Source organism: Xenopus tropicalis, chromosome 2 (genome assembly GCF_000004195.4).
Source record: "Xenopus tropicalis strain Nigerian chromosome 2, UCB_Xtro_10.0, whole genome shotgun sequence".
Taxonomy (NCBI): domain Eukaryota; kingdom Metazoa; phylum Chordata; class Amphibia; order Anura; family Pipidae; genus Xenopus; species Xenopus tropicalis.
The window spans coordinates 11,603,452-11,621,601 of record NC_030678.2 but is presented as its reverse complement, the minus strand read 5'-3'; the positions used below and the strand labels follow the sequence as shown (position 1 = coordinate 11,621,601).

At 43.9% G+C, this 18,150-nt stretch overlaps 1 protein-coding gene across 3 annotated transcripts in view; it reads left to right on the top strand.

The window, feature by feature from the left end:
• The window catches only part of sh3bgr (SH3 domain binding glutamate-rich protein), a 32,257-nt gene extending 24,157 nt beyond the window's left edge, over positions 1–8,100 (top strand). The window contains exons 6-8 of one of the 3 annotated variants that reach the window (XM_031895795.1): positions 2,500–2,556; positions 3,723–3,795; positions 7,851–8,100. In XM_031895795.1, coding sequence (XP_031751655.1) covers positions 2,500–2,556; positions 3,723–3,758 — 93 coding nt within the window. In that variant the 3' untranslated portion in view covers positions 3,759–3,795; positions 7,851–8,100. The remainder of the gene's footprint in view (positions 1–2,499; positions 2,557–3,722; positions 3,796–7,850) is intronic. The other 2 variants (NM_203546.1, XM_031895794.1) reach the window with 2 other exon arrangements.
• Positions 8,101–18,150: the final 10,050 nt, after the last annotated feature.

The window sequence follows — 18,150 nt, the reverse complement described above, 5'->3', positions numbered from 1 at the left end:
ATACGATAAAGTCATGACGGCGACAAAAAAATCGTGCAAAATACGAAAAAAAACGCGACGGCGACGAAAAAGTCGCAAAATTTCCGTTTCCAATCTGATTTTTTCCCATTCGGGATTCGGATTCGTGTAATTAGTAAATGTGCCCCATAGTTATAGCAGGACTCTATAACAAAACAAATAACCAAAAATGCACCGAACCCTGTTTTGAAATTTGTCTTTATACCAAATCCTAATCCAGCGAACGATCTGGCCAAATATTAAAATAAATCGGAACTGGAAAATTTTGAATGGGCCAAAAGCATCAAAACCCATGGTACATACTATACGTCAGTTTCTCTGAGCTGCGCCAGTTGTGTTTTTTAAAGTAGTGAAACCACTGGAAAACAAAGGCTCTCATTGTGCCGAGATGCATTGTGGCTTCTGTGCATTTATTTACAATTACTTACGCGGGCTGATAGTAACCATCCTATTCGTGTCTGCTGATGCGCCGAGCTGAGCTATCTCTTCGGGTTCCAACTACTGACGGCAACATAGGAGTAATGTGGGTCCTTTTTGGGTTCTTTTCTTTAATCTTTTCCCAAAACCATATTTATGTTTTTATTTGTTTGTTTGTCGTTGTCCTCCAAGCCTGTGACTTAATCTTCTTGCAAAGCAACCTTATTGCTGTCTCAGATATTGAAGGTCCCACTAAAGCCAAGACTTTTCTCTTTGCAAATAAAAGAAAGTCAAGGACATGATGCAAATACATACCCAATGTTTGCTCTGGGTTGGAATCTGTTCTTGTATGTCCCTTAAGACTGCAATTACTTAAGAAGTGAATTCACAATGAGATCTACATTCTGCACGTGCGGCCAGTTCTTCCCTACACGCGGCAAGCTAAATTGGGCACATTAAACTGCTCTGTTCTGGAGATGATGGCCATATTACTATATTACAGGAGCTCTTGGGCAGGAAGGCCAGATAAATACTGCAAACATGGCCAGATGGGTTTAGAGAACCATAATTGCAAATCAACTAAACCAAAATCAATTTGACTATAAATGGGCATCACCCTGCTACTCTGCCACCTACACTTTCATATAGTTCAGACCAAGTAAAGGGCACAAGACCATTTTTCAGGGCAACCATACCAACTAGTGATGTGTGGGCCGGCCCAAAACCCTCGGGTTAACCCACAGGTCGGGTGGGTCTGGACCAACTTCGCCACATCAACTGCGGGTTTTTGGCGGGTTCAGGTTGAGCGATTCCGCTCACCCTCCCCGCCCACAACCTTACACTGCCAGCTTCCTCTTCCCCGTCTCTAATTTATAGGTACACACCTGGCACGCCCCGCCCCCTTTTGTGACATCATTGAGGGTCGGGCTTGGGTCTATAAATAGAGGATAGGGTTCGGGTTGGTTAGGGTTAGGTGTGGTTTCTCAACCCGCACATCATTAATAACAACGTCACTCGTCTCGTCTTGAATCCAAATGGCACCCTGTAGGCAAGGCAGATACCATATAACAACTTGCAATGTAACAAGTTATGAGAAGTCACTAAACATAAATCTGACTATAAACAGCCATCACCCATCAATTTATGTCCAGACGGATTCAGACTGGGGTATCCAAGGCCCACTGGGGCTGCTACCCCAGTAGCCCCCACACCCCCCCAGGGTCCCCCAATCGCCCCCTCACCCATTTCCAGCACCCCCACCCCGTGCATGCCTTATACTTTGCTGCAACTGGGGGAGCAATGGCCCAGTCCAACCTTGCGTACAGAGAACTGTTATATACTTGAGACGAAGCAGACATAGTTACATAGTTACATACGGTTGAAAAAAGACCATCAAGTTCAGCCCTTCCAAGTAAACCCAGCACACACAACCGAAACTTACCAATCTATACTATCACATACATTACAGACGGCACAAGACTATATCCCAGGGAAACCGTACCAAAGTTAGAGAATATGTAGTTCTGTAGATTTGGTTGGAGAATATGTAGCTACAAACACTTCAAAATACAAGGTTGTTTAAAAACCTGTATAAAAATGGCATAGAATGGCTTAGTGACTTCTAATATCCATTATTTATTATATATAATCTCATTATTTCACATCAAAACTAAAAACTTGTGATTCTACAAAAGTATTTCTCTAACATTGCTCATGTGCTATAAACAACTGTGTACCTCCAACTAACCCCTCTCCAAACATTTATCCTTAATAAATAGATCCTAAACCTTGCATTCGAGCCTCAAGGGATAATGTGCCCCCTGCCAGTAATCACAAAGGATATCAGAAGTTACAGAAATTTCCATGCTCTTTATAACTCATCCTGCATTCAGTCATTGTTAAGAAACATGTAAGATCCTTGTGAATGAAAGTTTGTATTGGGGGGTACATTATTCCCTACGGTGATAACAAGTCTAACCTTTTAATATAAACAAGAGTTGCACTGAGCATTGGGCACAGTTTGTGTGTCATTTTGTAGTGTTAATGTGAGATTTCATCGTTCAGATTAGTGAAAGTCCCCCTGAGGAGGAGGAGGAAGAGGAAGAAGCTGAAGAGGAGGAGGTGAGCATGGAGTCCACTGATCTTTTGGATAATTTCGGGAATGATAACGAGAAGCACTTTAATGCTTTCCGGAGTCTTTAGTCGATCCTCATTGCCTTTCATTTTCTGCATCTGACTAACAACAAATGTTGTGGACATGCCTCGCAGAACTCGCTATATAAACATACCCTGGCCTCCCTGGTACCTGTCGCCGTCATTCATTTAATAACACTACTGGAAATCACAGGTTCCCCCATGGATATCTCGCCCAACAATACTGGCCCTTTATACTGACCCGAGTGCTGTTTGTAGCCTATTGTAATGGCTGCCAGTGATGAAGTACAACAGAACGCTGAGACGAGACAGATGCTGTCTTAATTCTTAAAATGGCAGTTTTCTATTTAGGATTACCCAATCCTTGGTGCATCAGGAGCGAGTTGCAGCAGTTGCTACTGTGGGCACCCCTATTGTGCTCAATTATTTATATATATTATTCTTTTCATGGGCAGCCATTTGTATTTTGTGCGTGTTGTGCGGCTCACTAAGTCTCACCAAGCCAAGAGTGAGTTATTTAGTTGCTAGTCCTCGCCATTTTGGTATTACCGGTCCTGCACAGACCCAAAGAACCATTGCAACACTAATGGTCAGAGGTTCAGACAACGGGTGACCAATAGCAAAGACGGACTTATTACAAGTGGAGACGGGCTGTAACCCGGAGTAACATACATAATCCTGGTCATATCATGTTGCTCACTTAATGGCCTCTCTGTTTGATGTAGAGCAAGGTGTTTCTACAACATTCTTGTATATTTACTCTTGTTTTGATTGAAGGGGGGAGGGTGAAATGTTTGATGTCAAAGGGAAAACAAGAAGTCTCTAATTCTTTACTCTGTTGATATTCTTCATATGACAGGAAAAATATCATTTGTTGATAAAAAATGTCTGAAACAGCTCTATTGACAAATCAGTTGGTATTGAGAAATGACAGAACTATACAGACGTTCTAGAGCAAACGTATCCGTGTCTTTGGAGGAGACATTGAGAACTCGGTTTGTGTCAAAAGAAGAATATTTGCTCTAGAAACTATAGGGTTGCTCTCACCTCTGGTTCCCTCATAATTCATCCCCCAACCCCCCCCCCCCCCGCACTCTGCTGGCCAGTACTAATATCACTGTTTCACTCTGTAGGTAGAAGAAGAAGAAGCGGAAGGAGAACAAGAATAGATCACTTGATATCAGTTCTGTTTCATGATATATCAAGGTATTGTGTTTAATTGATTTGGGAGTGATGACCAAATCGAAGGATATGCAACTGATACAGTGGTAAAGTTAATTATATAACCACCCAGACTGAAATTTAGAAGCAGCACTAATATCTATAAGAATGTTTTAAAAATGCAGTCAGAAATATACAGAAATACAACTGGAGCCATCTGTTTTTGTATTTGTATTTTGTGACAAATGAACATTCTGAAAATTCCTGTCTCTGAGCCGTGATTGTTAGTCTGCCCTCTTGTGGCCTAATGAAGGGACTGGAGACACGGAACTTGTCAGTAACTCATTTTCTGACTAATAGATGTGTTTGTGTCAATCCTTCACTGGCCAATACATCAGTGAAACAGGGATGTCGTCTTGTAAGAAAATGAGTCTGCTTGTTTCCCTCTCATACTATGAACTGGTGCCTCTGGAAAGGGACTGGGGCTGTGGGATAGCAGGTATAGTAGGGAGAGATGGTGCCTATAGTAGCAGTGGGGGGATAATAGCCTCTGGGAAGGGACTGGGGCTGTGGGATAGCAGGTATAGTAGGGAGAGATGGTGCCTATAGTAGCAGTGGGGGGATAATAGCCTCTGGGAAGGGACTGGGGCTGTGGGATAGCAGGTATAGTAGGGAGAGATGGTGCCTATAGTAGCAGTGGGATAATAGGCCTCTGGGAAGGGACTGGGGCTGTGGGATAGCAGGTATAGTAGGGAGAGATGGTGCCTATAGTAGCAGTGGGATAATAGCCTCTGGGAAGGGACTGGGGCTGTGGGATAGCAGGTATAGTAGGGAGAGATGGTGCCTATAGTAGCAGTGGGGGGATAATAGCCTCTGGGAAGGGACTGGGGCTGTGGGATAGCAGGTATAGTAGGGAGAGATGGTGCCTATAGTAGCAGTGGGGGGATAATAGCCTCTGGGAAGGGACTGGGGCTGTGGGATAGCAGGTATAGTAGGGAGAGATGGTGCCTATAGTAGCAGTGGGGGGATAATAGCCTCTGGGAAGGGACTGGGGCTGTGGGATAGCAGGTATAGTAGGGAGAGATGGTGCCTATAGTAGCATTGGGGGGATAATAGCCTCTGGGAAGGGACTGGGGCTGTGGGATAGCAGGTATAGTAGGGAGAGAGGGTGCCTATAGTAGCAGTGGGGGGATAATAGCCTCTGGGAGGGACTAAGGCTGTGGGATAGCAGGTGTAGTAGGGAGAGATGGTGCCTATAGTAGCAGTGGGGGGGATAATAGCCTCTGGGAAGGGACTGGGGCTGTGGGATAGCAGGTATAGTAGGGAGAGATGGTGCCTATAGTAGCAGTGGGGGGATAATAGCCTCTGGGAAGGGACTGGGGCTGTGGGATAGCAGGTATAGTAGGGAGAGATGGTGCCTATAGTAGCAGTGGGGGATAATAGCCTCTGGAAAGGGACTGGGGCTGTGGGATAGCAGGTATAGTAGGGGAGATGGTGCCTATAGTAGCAGTGGGATAATAGCCTCTGGGAAGGGACTGGGGCTGTGGGATAGCAGGTATAGTAGGGAGAGATGGTGCCTATAGTAGCAGTGGGGGGATAATAGCCTCTGGGAAGGGACTGGGGCTGTGGGATAGCAGGTATAGTAGGGAGAGATGGTGCCTATAGTAGCAGTGGGGGGATAATAGCCTCTGGGAAGGGACTGGGGCTGTGGGATAGCAGGTATAGTAGGGAGAGATGGTGCCTATAGTAGCAGTGGGGGGATAATAGCCTCTGGGAAGGGACTGGGGCTGTGGGATAGCAGGTATAGTAGGGAGAGATGGTGCCTATAGTAGCAGTGGGGGGATAATAGCCTCTGGGAAGGGACTGGGGCTGTGGGATAGCAGGTATAGTAGGGAGAGATGGTGCCTATAGTAGCAGTGGGGGGATAATAGCCTCTGGAAGGGACTGGGGCTGTGGGATAGCAGGTATAGTAGGGAGAGATGGTGCCTATAGTAGCAGTGGGGGGATAATAGCCTCTGGGAAGGGACTGGGACTGTGGGATAACAGGTATAGTAGGGAGAGATGGTGCCTATAGTAGCAGTGGGGGGATAATAGCCGCTGGGAAGGGACTGGGGCTGTGGGATAGCAGGTATAGTAGGGAGAGATGGTGCCTATAGTAGCAGTGGGGGGATAATAGCCTCTGGGAAGGGACTGGGGCTGGGGGATAGCAGGTATAGTAGGGAGAGATGGTGCCTATAGTAGCAGTGGGGGGATAATAGCCTCTGGGAAGGGACTGGGGCTGTGGGATAGCAGGTATAGTAGAGAGAGATGGTGCCTATAGTAGCAGTGGGGGGATAATAGCCTCTGGGAAGGGACTGGGGCTGTGGGATAGCAGGTATAGTAGGGAGAGAGGGTGCCTATAGTAGCAGTGGGGGGATAATAGCCTCTGGGAAGGGACTAAGGCTGTGGGATAGCAGGTGTAGTAGGGAGAGATGGTGCCTATAGTAGCAGTGGGGGGGATAATAGCCTCTGGGAAGGGACTGGGGCTGTGGGATAGCAGGTATAGTAGGGAGAGATGGTGCCTATAGTAGCAGTGGGGGGATAATAGCCTCTGGGAAGGGACTGGGGCTGTGGGATAGCAGGTATAGTAGGGAGAGATGGTGCCTATAGTAGCAGTGGGGGATAATAGCCTCTGGAAAGGGACTGGGGCTGTGGGATAGCAGGTATAGTAGGGGAAATGGTGCCTATAGTAGCAGTGGGGGGATAATAGCCTCTGGGAAGGGACTGGGGCTGTGGGATAGCAGGTATAGTAGGGAGAGATGGTGCCTATAGTAGCAGTGGGGGGATAATAGCCTCTGGGAAGGGACTGGGGCTGTGGGATAGCAGGTATAGTAGGGAGAGATGGTGCCTATAGTAGCAGTGGGATAATAGCCTCTGGGAAGGGACTGGGGCTGTGGGATAGCAGGTATAGTAGGGAGAGATGGTGCCTATAGTAGCAGTGGGGGGATAATAGCCTCTGGGAAGGGACTGGGGCTGTGGGATAGCAGGTATAGTAGGGAGAGATGGTGCCTATAGTAGCAGTGGGGGATAATAGCCTCTGGGAAGGGACTGGGGCTGTGGGATAGCAGGTATAGTAGGGAGAGATGGTGCCTATAGTAGCAGTGGGGGGATAATAGCCTCTGGGAAGGGACTGGGGCTGTGGGATAGCAGGTATAGTAGGGAGAGATGGTGCCTATAGTAGCAGTGGGGGGATAATAGCCTCTGGGAAGGGACTGGGACTGTGGGATAGCAGGTATAGTAGGGAGATATGGTGCCTATAGTAGCAGTGGGGGGATAATAGCCTCTGGGAAGGGACTGGGGCTGTGGGATAGCAGGTATAGTAGGGAGAGATGGTGCCTATAGTAGCAGTGGGGGGATAATAGCCTCTGGGAAGGGACTGGGGCTGTGGGATAGCAGGTATAGTAGGGAGAGATGGTGCCTATAGTAGCAGTGGGATAATAGCCTCTGGGAAGGGACTGGGGCTGTGGGATAGCAGGTATAGTAGGGAGAGATGGTGCCTATAGTAGCAGTGGGGGGATAATAGCCTCTGGGAAGGGACTGGGGCTGTTACACTTTTAATGGGCTGCATATTGTAGTTAAATAAGCTCTGAGTATTGAGAAAGTTTAGTTTTAGTTATACAGGTATCGGACCCCTTATCCGGAAACCCGTTATCCAGAAAGCTCCGAATTACGGAAAGCTCGTCTCCCATAGACTCCATTATAAGCAAATAATTCAGAATTTTAAAACTGATTTCCTTTTTTTATGTAGAAATAAAACAGAACCTTGTAATTGATCCCAACGAAGATATAAATAATCCTTATTGGATGCAAAACAATCCTATTGGGTTTAATTAATGTTTTATTAATTTTTTAGTAGACTTAAGGTATGGAGATCCAAATTATGGAAAGACCCCTTATCCGGAATACCCTTGGTCCCGAGCATTCTGGATAATGGGTCCTATACCTGTATTGCTAAGACTGTTTTACCCTGAACCCTTTTAGATGAGGATGCAGAGACCTAGAGCAGCTAGAGTTGTACTTATATATTATCTTAATAAGGAAATATATCTCTTTCCTTGCAGGATGCCCAGGCACGGCAGTGCCACACAACTGAATCTGACACACACAGGGTTCCACTCAATTCTCGGGACGCTGCAGCATTGAATAAAGAAGACCCTTCCCACAATGCCACTATCTGCTCCTGCAGGGTTTTTCCACATGGGATTCAATGGGATCTCTTTGCACTGTCATTTCCCCCAAGGTCCATTACAAACAGGATGCTATGTATGCAGTTTGTAATAAAGTTACAATTTAACGTTGTATTATTTCTAACGCGGGCTCAGAGTTTATATTTATTACTAATGTATGTAAGGCTGGAGTGGGGGCTACACAGCTCAGCAAGGGGCTGTTGGTGGCACGATGGCATGGGGTGATATCGGGGGTTTGTGGGGCTAGCATCTTGACCAGCCACCTATCACAGTAAGAAGAGCACATGAATGCCAATGGGCCAAAGAAAGACAACAGGATAGGAGGCTGGAGTGGAGTTGGTGTTTTCCTGATCTTACAACAGAGCCCATCGGCATATTCATCCCACAACATGTAGTAGCTTCCAATGATGTGTAGTTTTGTTTGTATGGGGGGTTACAAACAAAAGCTAGTTTAAGCTTACTAGTTCTTTCTTGAAACCTTTCATTGTGCTGTTTTTGGGTCACTAGTGTCATATTTTTGGCATTGGCCCCAACTAGGGTTTCCACCAGTCCGGTTTTGATGCCGACAGCCCGGTTTTCAGAACGGCTGTCCGGGTCAGAACTGTCTGTCTGATTTTCCAAATTCGGAAAACCGTCCAGGACTTGCTGTCTTAGCCCTGCCCCATGATGTCACTGGCCACCCCTCCCTGCCCCTTGTGATGTCACCACCCGCCCCTTATTCCCATAAGTAATTAACTCTATAGTATTGCAATTACCATACATTTGATTTCCATAAACTTTACCAGTTACGTTGGAGGAAAAGTCAGTACTTAGGGTTAATACATTGTATAGAAATACACATAAAAGTCCCTTTAGAAGAAAGCTATGTTAGGCTTCTATTGGGGACTGTTGTCAACTCTTTCTCTTCATACATTGCTGCATACAGGAGGGGCTGGGATTGAGTAGTAGATTGGCAACCCCTAGTATGCCCTTAGATTATGTGCCATTCATGACTGTGGAGCAATGGGGGTTACAAGGTGCCAGGGTGCATTGCTATTAGTACTTGCTTGGTGCAACATGATTTTGCAACCTTTAGACCTGCTGCCCATATGCCCTATAAATGAGTCCAGGCCCGGAATGTGGGTTCTGGCCAGAGGGGCTGCTGTAAGGTGCCATAGACAGTCACTATTTATTGGGCTGGGGGGGGGGCTGTTTGGGCCTCTGGGTACTTGAAATGCCAGGGCCTATTTTGTATTCCAGTCCAGGCCTGAATGAGGCCCACTGTGTCTCCACATCTATTCAAGGCTATTGTGATACTAATACATACAGTTAGTATTAGTGGTTGTATATATAGTTTATGTATGTGAGTGTATAGATAGGTAAGTATAGGGTGTGGGTGCTGGGTTTACTTGGATGGGTTGAACTTAATGGACTATGGTCTTTTTTCAACCCTATGTAACTATGTAACTATCCATCTTTTAGCAATTTTTTAAATTCTCCAGTTGGGATCATACAGAAGAGCCTTCATGCTTTCCATTTTAAAGGACAAGTCAGGCCTAAATATATTTTTTCCCTAATAAAAGAACATCATTTTAAGCAACTTTGCATTATACATTCATTACAAATTTGCAATGTTTTTTTGAGTTATTTGTATAAATAATTGTTATTAGAAGTAGTGTTTGTCTGTTTTCTATTCCCTGCCCTGGGGGCTCAGGCATACGGAACAATGTAACACAAGGCAGCAGCCTGACAGACCTGACTCGCTGGGGGAGACCGACCTTTGCAACATGGTTTAAAAAGTAACAACCAGGAGTTCAGCAAATGCCGATTTCAATGGCAATTATATTTACTAATAACTTTTAAAGCGCTACAAATTTTCAGTTCATTGGAAAGTTGTTGGAATTATGTTTTCTTTTATCAGGTAAAAAAAGTATTTTTGGGGTTGACATTAGGGGGCTGATTTACTAAGACACGAATTCGAATCCGAATTGGAAAAATTCCGATTGGAAAACGAACATTTTGCGTCTTTTTCGTATTTTTTGCGATTTTTCCGGCGCCTTTATGACTTTTCGGAAATTGACGCGACTTTTTTGTTACCAATACGATTTTCGTAGCCATTACAATTCGCTCGTATCTTGTCGCGACTTTTTCGTATTGAGCGCTCGTAAGCAGAGGGTGAAACTTTCAGACTTAGCATGATTTTGGAAGCCTCCCATAGGACTCAATGGCACCCTGCAGCTCCAACCCGGCCCAAGGAAAGTCTCCCATAGGGCTCAATGGCACTCTGCAGCTCCAACCCGGCCCAAGGAAAGTCTCCCATAGGGCTCAATGGCACTCTGCAGCTCCAACCCGGCCCAAGGAAAGTCTCCCATAGGGCTCAATGGCACTCTGCAGCTCCAACCCGGCCCAAGGAAAGTCTCCCATAGGGCTCAATGGCACCCTGCAGCTCCAACCCGGCCCAAGGAAAGTCTCCCATAGGGCTCAATGGCACTCTGCAGCTCCAACCTGGCCCAAGGAAAGTCTCCCATAGGGCTCAATGGCACTCTGCAGCTCCAACCCGGCCCAAGGAAAGCCTCCCATAGGGCTCAATGGCACTCTGCAGCTCCAACCCGGCCCAAGGAAAGTCTCCCATAGGGCTCAATGGCACTCTGCAGCTCCAACCCGGCCCAAGGAAAGTCTCCCATAGGGCTCAATGGCACTCTGCAGCTCCAACCCGGCCCAAGGAAAGTCTCCCATAGGGCTCAATGGCACTCTGCAGCTCCAACCTGGCCCAAGGAAAGTCTCCCATAGGGCTCAATGGCACTCTGCAGCTCCAACCTGGCCCAAGGAAAGTCTCCCATAGGGCTCAATGGCACTCTGCAGCTCCAACCTGGCCCAAGGAAAGTCTCCCATAGGGCTCAATGGCACTCTGCAGCTCCAACCTGACCCAAGGAAAGTCTCCCATAGGGCTCAATGGCACTCTGCAGCTCCAACCTGGCCCAAGGAAAGTCTCCCATAGGGCTCAATGGCACTCTGCAGCTCCAACCCGGCCCAAGGAAAGCCTCCCATAGGGCTCAATGGCACTCTGCAGCTCCAACCCGGCCCAAGGAAAGCCTCCCATAGGGCTCAATGGCACTCTGCAGCTCCAACCCGGCCCAAGGAAAGCCTCCCATAGGGCTCAATGGCACTCTGCAGCTCCAACCCGGCCCAAGGAAAGTCTCCCATAGGGCTCAATGGCACTCTGCAGCTCCAACCCGGCCCAAGAAAAGTCTCCCATAGGGCTCAATGGCACTCTGCAGCTCCAACCCGGCCCAAGGAAAGCCTCCCATAGGGCTCAATGGCACTCTGCAGCTCCAACCCGGCCCAAGGAAAGTCTCCCATAGGGCTCAATGGCACTCTGCAGCTCCAACCCGGCCCAAGGAAAGTCTCCCATAGGGCTCAATGGCACTCTGCAGCTCCAACCCGGCCCAAGGAAAGTCACCCATAGGGCTCAATGGCACTCTGCAGCTCCAACCCGGCCCAAGGGAAGTCTCCCATAGGACTCAATGGCACCCTGCAGCTCCAACCCGGCCCAAGGAAAGTCTCCCATAGGGCTCAATGGCACTCTGCAGCTCCAACCCGGCCCAAGGGAAGTCTCCCATAGGACTCAATGGCACCCTGCAGCTCCAACCTGGCCCAAGAAAAGTCACCATACTGAAGCTTGAATGAATCCGAACGCTACGAAAAAATCGCAACATTTTGCGCAACTTTCGGAATGGCTACGAAAAAGGCGCGACTTTTCGCACAAGTTTTAACGCTACGAAAAAATAGCCAGATTTTACGCAACATTCGGATGGCAACGAAAAAGTCGCGATAATTTTCCGAAAAAATCGCCAAATACCGATCATTACGAAAAAAACGCAATCGGACGCATTCGGCCAGTTCGTGAGTAAGTAAATGGGCCCCTAGGTGTATGTAGACCATTTTTTTCCCCTGTAGAAACATATATTTTTTAACACACGAGGGCAGCACCAGGCTATCCCATGCAAACAATAATACAATAAGGTTTTCTCACTGAATTGCATCTGTCTGTATTGGAGTTGAATAGGTGAAAAGAGTTTCTTTTTAAATTGATTTGGGCCCAAAGAAAGGTGGCAACAAGCATTGTTGCCTCTGCCAGTGAATCCCCCCAACCCCGAGAGATGAAAGAAACAGTAAACCCTGCTGCGCTGCTCAACCAAACTTTACTCAGCTGTTGCTGGACTACAAATCCCAGAATAATGTAACATATAATGAAGGGTGAGGCATGCTGGGAGCTGTAGTCCAGCAACATCAGAGTTGTATTCTTAAAGCAATATTGCACAATAAAACTTTCCCCCAAATCCCCAGGGCCAGCGGCTGCATTGCAATGCAAAAAAATCCCCCAAAGAGAATCCCAGCTGATCTGTGTAAATCCGGCTCCCTGTTCTCTGTTCCTGCAATTGGAGTTGGGAGCATTAAGCACAGTTTCCCAGCACTGAACAAGTCTGTCCCTTTATCCCCATGTCTGATTCCTGTGCCATATAATGACGGGAAAATGCCATAATTATCTCTATATGTAAGGTACCAGCAAGGGGCCTGACAGTGCTGGGAATCAGCATTCTCATTGGTCACTTCTCTTGCATTTATAATAAGGTTATTGGTCAGTAGAATTCTCATTGGTGAATTTTCTTGCATCTATAACTATGTTTTTCACCAACTTCTACAGCAAAACTAGGGGGCGCAGTGGGGCAGCGTCATGGTTGGGTTTACAACCCCTTTAATGCTATGTTCATGCCTAAGTGGCAGTGCTGTGCACTGGAAAGTGGGCAAGGCAGGTGTAATAAATATACCCATAATTACTTGAGGCCCCCAATAAAAAATAAAAAATGTTGCTAAATGGGAGTAGGGACACTGGAAGATTCAAAGAGCACCTGTCGGTGGAAAATGGTTTACCCCACTGTAAGTGTGGGTAAATAGTGATGAGCGAATGTTTTCGCCAATCATGGATTCGCAGTGAATTTCCGTATTATGTTTCACGAAACTTCTGCAAAAATTTGCAGCAGAAAAATTTGTTGCGCATCAAAAAAAGTTGCAGTCACGTCAAAGTTGGCACAGTTGCAACAAAAAACACCTGTGTTTCTCTTTGTATAATGCAGATTTTCAAGGTGATATATTTGAGCTTCACTCCTGCCTTCCCCTTAACTCAGGCACTATAACCAATGGTATATTGTCCTTTATAATTTGCAGATCCCTAAGATATTGATGTGCAAGCAGTCTATTTTATATTTCCACTATCACTAAATTACCGAAATTCTTGTTCCATACAAATAACTTCTAATTTGGATTTTATGTTTGCACTTTTTCACACATTGAGTTGCACATTAAAACACTTTTATTTCATTCCAGTTACTGGTATTGGACCCCTTATCCAGAAACCCATTATCCATTATCCATTAAACAGCCCTATTGAGTTTATTTAATGGTTAAATGATTCCCTTTTCTCTGTAATAATAAAACAGTACCTGTACTTGATCCCAACTAAGATATAATTACCCCTTATTGGGGGCAGAACAGCCCTATTGGGTTTATTTCATGGTTAAATGATTCCCTTTTCTCTGTAATAATAAAACAGTACCTGTACTTGATCCCAACTAAGATATAATTACCCCTTATTGGGGCAGAACAGCCCTATTGGGTTTATTTAATGGTTAAATGATTCCCTTTTCTCTGTAATAATAAAACAGTACCTGTACTTGATCCCAACTAAGATATAATTACCCCTTATTGGGGCAGAACAGCCCTATTGGGTTTATTTAATGGTTAAATGATTCCCTTTTCTCTGTAATAATAAAACAGTACCTGTGCTTGATCCCAACTAAGATATAATTACCCCTTATTGGGGGCAGAACAGCCCTATTGGGTTTATTTAATGGTTAAATGATTCCCTTTTCTCTGTAATAATAAAACAGTACCTGTACTTGATCCCAACTAAGATATAATTACCCCTTATTGGGGCAGAACAGCCCTATTGGGTTTATTTAATGGTTAAATGATTCCCTTTTCTCTGTAATAATAAAACAGTACCTGTACTTGATCCCAACTAAGATATAATTACCCCTTATTGGGGCAGAACAGCCCTATTGGGTTTATTTAATGGTTAAATGATTCCCTTTTCTCTGTAATAATAAAACAATACCTGTACTTGATCCCAACTAAGATATAATTACCCCTTATTGGGGCAGAACAGCCCTATTGGGTTTATTTAATGGTTAAATGATTCCCTTTTCTCTGTAATAATAAAACAGTACCTGTACTTGATCCCAACTAAGATATAATTACCCCTTATTGGAGCCAAAACAATCCTATTGGGTTAAATTTGTGTTCAAATATTTTTTTTTTTTTTTTGGAAATTTAAGGTATGCGATCTGAATTATGGAAAGGCCCCTTTTACTGAGCATTCTGGATATCAAGTCCCATACCTGTAGTTGCATCAAAACGCACTCCTTGCTCTTCCCAATAGTTGTGCTCGGCAGCGCTCCGACCTGCCTTCGGTTATGAATCGGGCACTGTTGTGCCTATTGACGCAGTGGAACCTTTGAGCTACTGCCAGGGTTCCCTCAGAGCCCTCCGTCAATCGTTTGCAGTTCAGCTGTGCCAAAAGAACACCATTAATGAAGCCACTGAACACCGGAAATGATGCCAGGCAAACTCTGGAATGATTGCACCTGATTTGCAACAAAGCACACATGCAGTTGCATCCATTTTAGAAAACTGCAGTAGGTACGGCGCAATTGCGTCAAGAGAAATGCCACTTTTCGTCCACAATTTTGCTGGAATTCTGAAAAAAAATCTGGGAAAAACACATGACGGTTGTGCTGAAAATGGCACTTTTCTCATTGAACTTGAGGACCTAAATGAGCCCCTTTATCAATTTCACAGCTACCTTCAGGCTTCTGCCATTATCTTGACATTCAGTTTGGTCTCTCAGTTTTCCTTTCTTGGGAAAGTGAAGAGATGGTTTGTTTTTTACCTTTTTGAATTGATGTCTTGGCTGTTGCAACACCTGATTATGTAGCACTAAGACCCTCCTATACGTCTGCTGCCCAAAATAAGCGGTAGGTTTAATCTTGCGCCTCTGATAGGAGCTGTCTGGCAAATGTTTGAGAAGAGAACCAATAGTATCACAGCTTTATCATATTTCATACCTGCTATATCTCTATTTTAGTAAAGGGCTGAACTTTTGCCCAACTGACAAGGGCAATACATTTGCATGTAAAACAAAACTTTATCACATCAGGGAGACATATAAGATATTTTTAAAGATTTACTGCTTGAGAACCAATGTAGATTGGACCAAACCTGTATGGAGCAAAATGACAGATATAGAATGACTAAAAAGTCAATAAGATGTTCCTCTCCCCTGTCTGCCGTAATTCAGAAAGAACTGCAGTTAAACTGCAGGAGTGACATGTAGATTGGGAAGGTAAATATTGCATCTGACTGGAACGAGAGCCTTAGTGGAACTGTAAAATCATGAAGAGATAAAACCACAGCCGGGAATGTGGTTGTTTTGTAAGAAAGAAAAAGTTATAGGAAATTTGCTAACAATAAAGAAAACCAGAGCAATACCGGAAACTGTCAGGTCATCCAGTTCAGGATGGGAAGGTGAGATTAGTCAAGGAAAGAAAAGATTTTTTTTATCTAGTACAGGGATCCCTTATTCGGAAACCCGTTATCCAGAAAGCTTGGATTTACAGAAAGCCTGTCTCCCATTTTAAAACTGATTTCCTTTTTCTCTGTAATAATAAAACATAATAAAAGATAATAATAATTACCCCTTATTGGGGGGCAGAACAGCCCTATTCTGTTTATTTAATGGTTAAATGATTCCCTTTTCTCTGTAATAATAAAACAGTACCTGTACTTCATCCCAACTAAGATATAATTACCCCTTATTGGGGGCAGAACAGCCCTATTCTGTTTATTTAATGGTTAAAAAATTCCCTTTTCTCTGTAATAATAAAACAGTACCTGTACTTCATCCCAACTAAGATATAATTACCCCTTATTGGGGGCAGAACAGCCCTATTGGGTTTATTTAATGGTTAAATGATTCCCTTTTCTCTGTAATAATAAAACAGTACCTGTACTTGATCCCAACTAAGATATAATTACCCCTTATTGGGGGCAGAACAGCCCTATTGGGTTTATTTAATGGTTAAATGATTCCCTTTTCTCTGTAATAATAAAACAGTACCTGTACTTGATCCCAACTAAGATATAATTACCCCTTATTGGGGGCAGAACAGCCCTATTGGGTTTATTTAATGGTTAAATGATTCCCTTTTCTCTGTAATAATAAAACAGTACCTGTACTTGATCCCAACTAAGATATAATTACCCCTTATTGGGGGCAGAACAGCCCTATTGGGTTTATTTAATGGTTAAATGATTCCCTTTTCTCTGTAATAATAAAACAGTACCTGTACTTGATCCCAACTAAGATATAATTACCCCTTATTGGGTGCAAAACAATCCTATTGGTTTATTGATTTTTTAGTAGACTTAGGGGCTGATTTACTAACCCACGAATCTGACCCGAATTGGAAAAGTTCCGACTTGAAAACGAACATTTTGCGAAAAGTTGCGCATTTTTCGTAGCGTTAAAACTTAAAAGGTGCAAAGTTTCGCGTAAGTTTTAACGCTACGAAAAATGCGCAACTTTTCGCGTAAGTTTTAACGCTACGAAAAAAGCGCAACTTTTTTACGCAACTTTCGTAATGGATACGAAAAACTCGCGTTTTTACGCAAAAAATCGTATTGGTAACGAAAAATTCGTAAAGAATCCGAAAAAATCGCAAAACATACGAAAAAATCGCAAAACATACGAAAAAATCGCAAAACATACGAAAAAATCGCAAAATACCGATCATTACGAAAAAAACGCAATCGGACTCATTTCGACCCGTTCGTGGGTAAGTAAATCAGCCCCTTAATGTATGGAGATCCAAATTACAGAAAAACCCCTTATCTGGAATAACCTTGGTCCCAATCATTCTGGATAAGGGGTCCTATACCTGTATAAGTAAATCTTAAGCAACTGGACTTGCTAATTAATCTTCTATGGGTATTATTTATCTTCTATGGCAGGGGTCGGGAACCTTTTTGGCTGAGAGAGCCATAAACACCACTTATTTTAAAATGTAATTCCGTGAGAGCCATACAATATGTTTGGCTGCGGGGCAAGGTAGGGTGGGTGCCAAGGATGCCGGATGCGATGCGGAGAAGGGCGTGGCCTGCGCTTAGCGGATAGAAGATGTGTTTTAAGGCATAGAACACGTCATCTATCCTCCAAGTGCAGGCCACGCCCCCTGTTATTTTTTTGGCAGCGAGCCAGATGCAGCCATCAAAAGAGCCACATCTGGCTCCCGAGCCATAGGTTCCCTACCCCTGTTCTATGGGTATTATTTATCTTCTATGGGTATTATCTATCTTCTATGGGTATTATTTATCTTCTATGGGTATTTTCTATCTTCTAGGGGTATTATCTATCTTCTATGGGTATTATCTATCTTCTATGGGTATCTTCTATGGGTATTATCTATCTTCTATGGGTATCTTCTATGGGTATTATCTATCTTTTATGAGTATTATTTATCTTCTTTGGGTATTATCTATCTTTTATGAGTATTATTTATCTTCTATGGGTATTATCTATCTTCTATGGGTATTATTTATCTTCTATGGGTATTATCTATCTTCTATGGGTATTATCTATCTTTCTATGGGTATTATTTATCTTCTATGGGTATTATTTATCTTCTATGGGTATTATCTATCTTCTATGGGTATTATTTATCTTCTATGGGTATTATCTATCTTCTATGGGTATTATCTATCTTTCTATGGGTATTATTTATCTTCTATGGGTATTATCTATCTTCTATGGGTATTATCTATCTTCTATGGGTATTATTTATCTTCTATGGGTATTATCTATCTTCTCTGGGTATTATTTATCTTCTATGGGTATTATCTATCTTCTATGGGTAATATTTATCTTTTATGGGTATTATTTATCTTCTATGGGTATTATCTATCTTCTATGGGTATTATCTATCTTCTATGGGTATTATTTATCTTCTATGGGTATTATTTATTTTCTATGGGTATTATCTATCTTCTATGGGTATTATTTATCTTCTATGGGTATTAT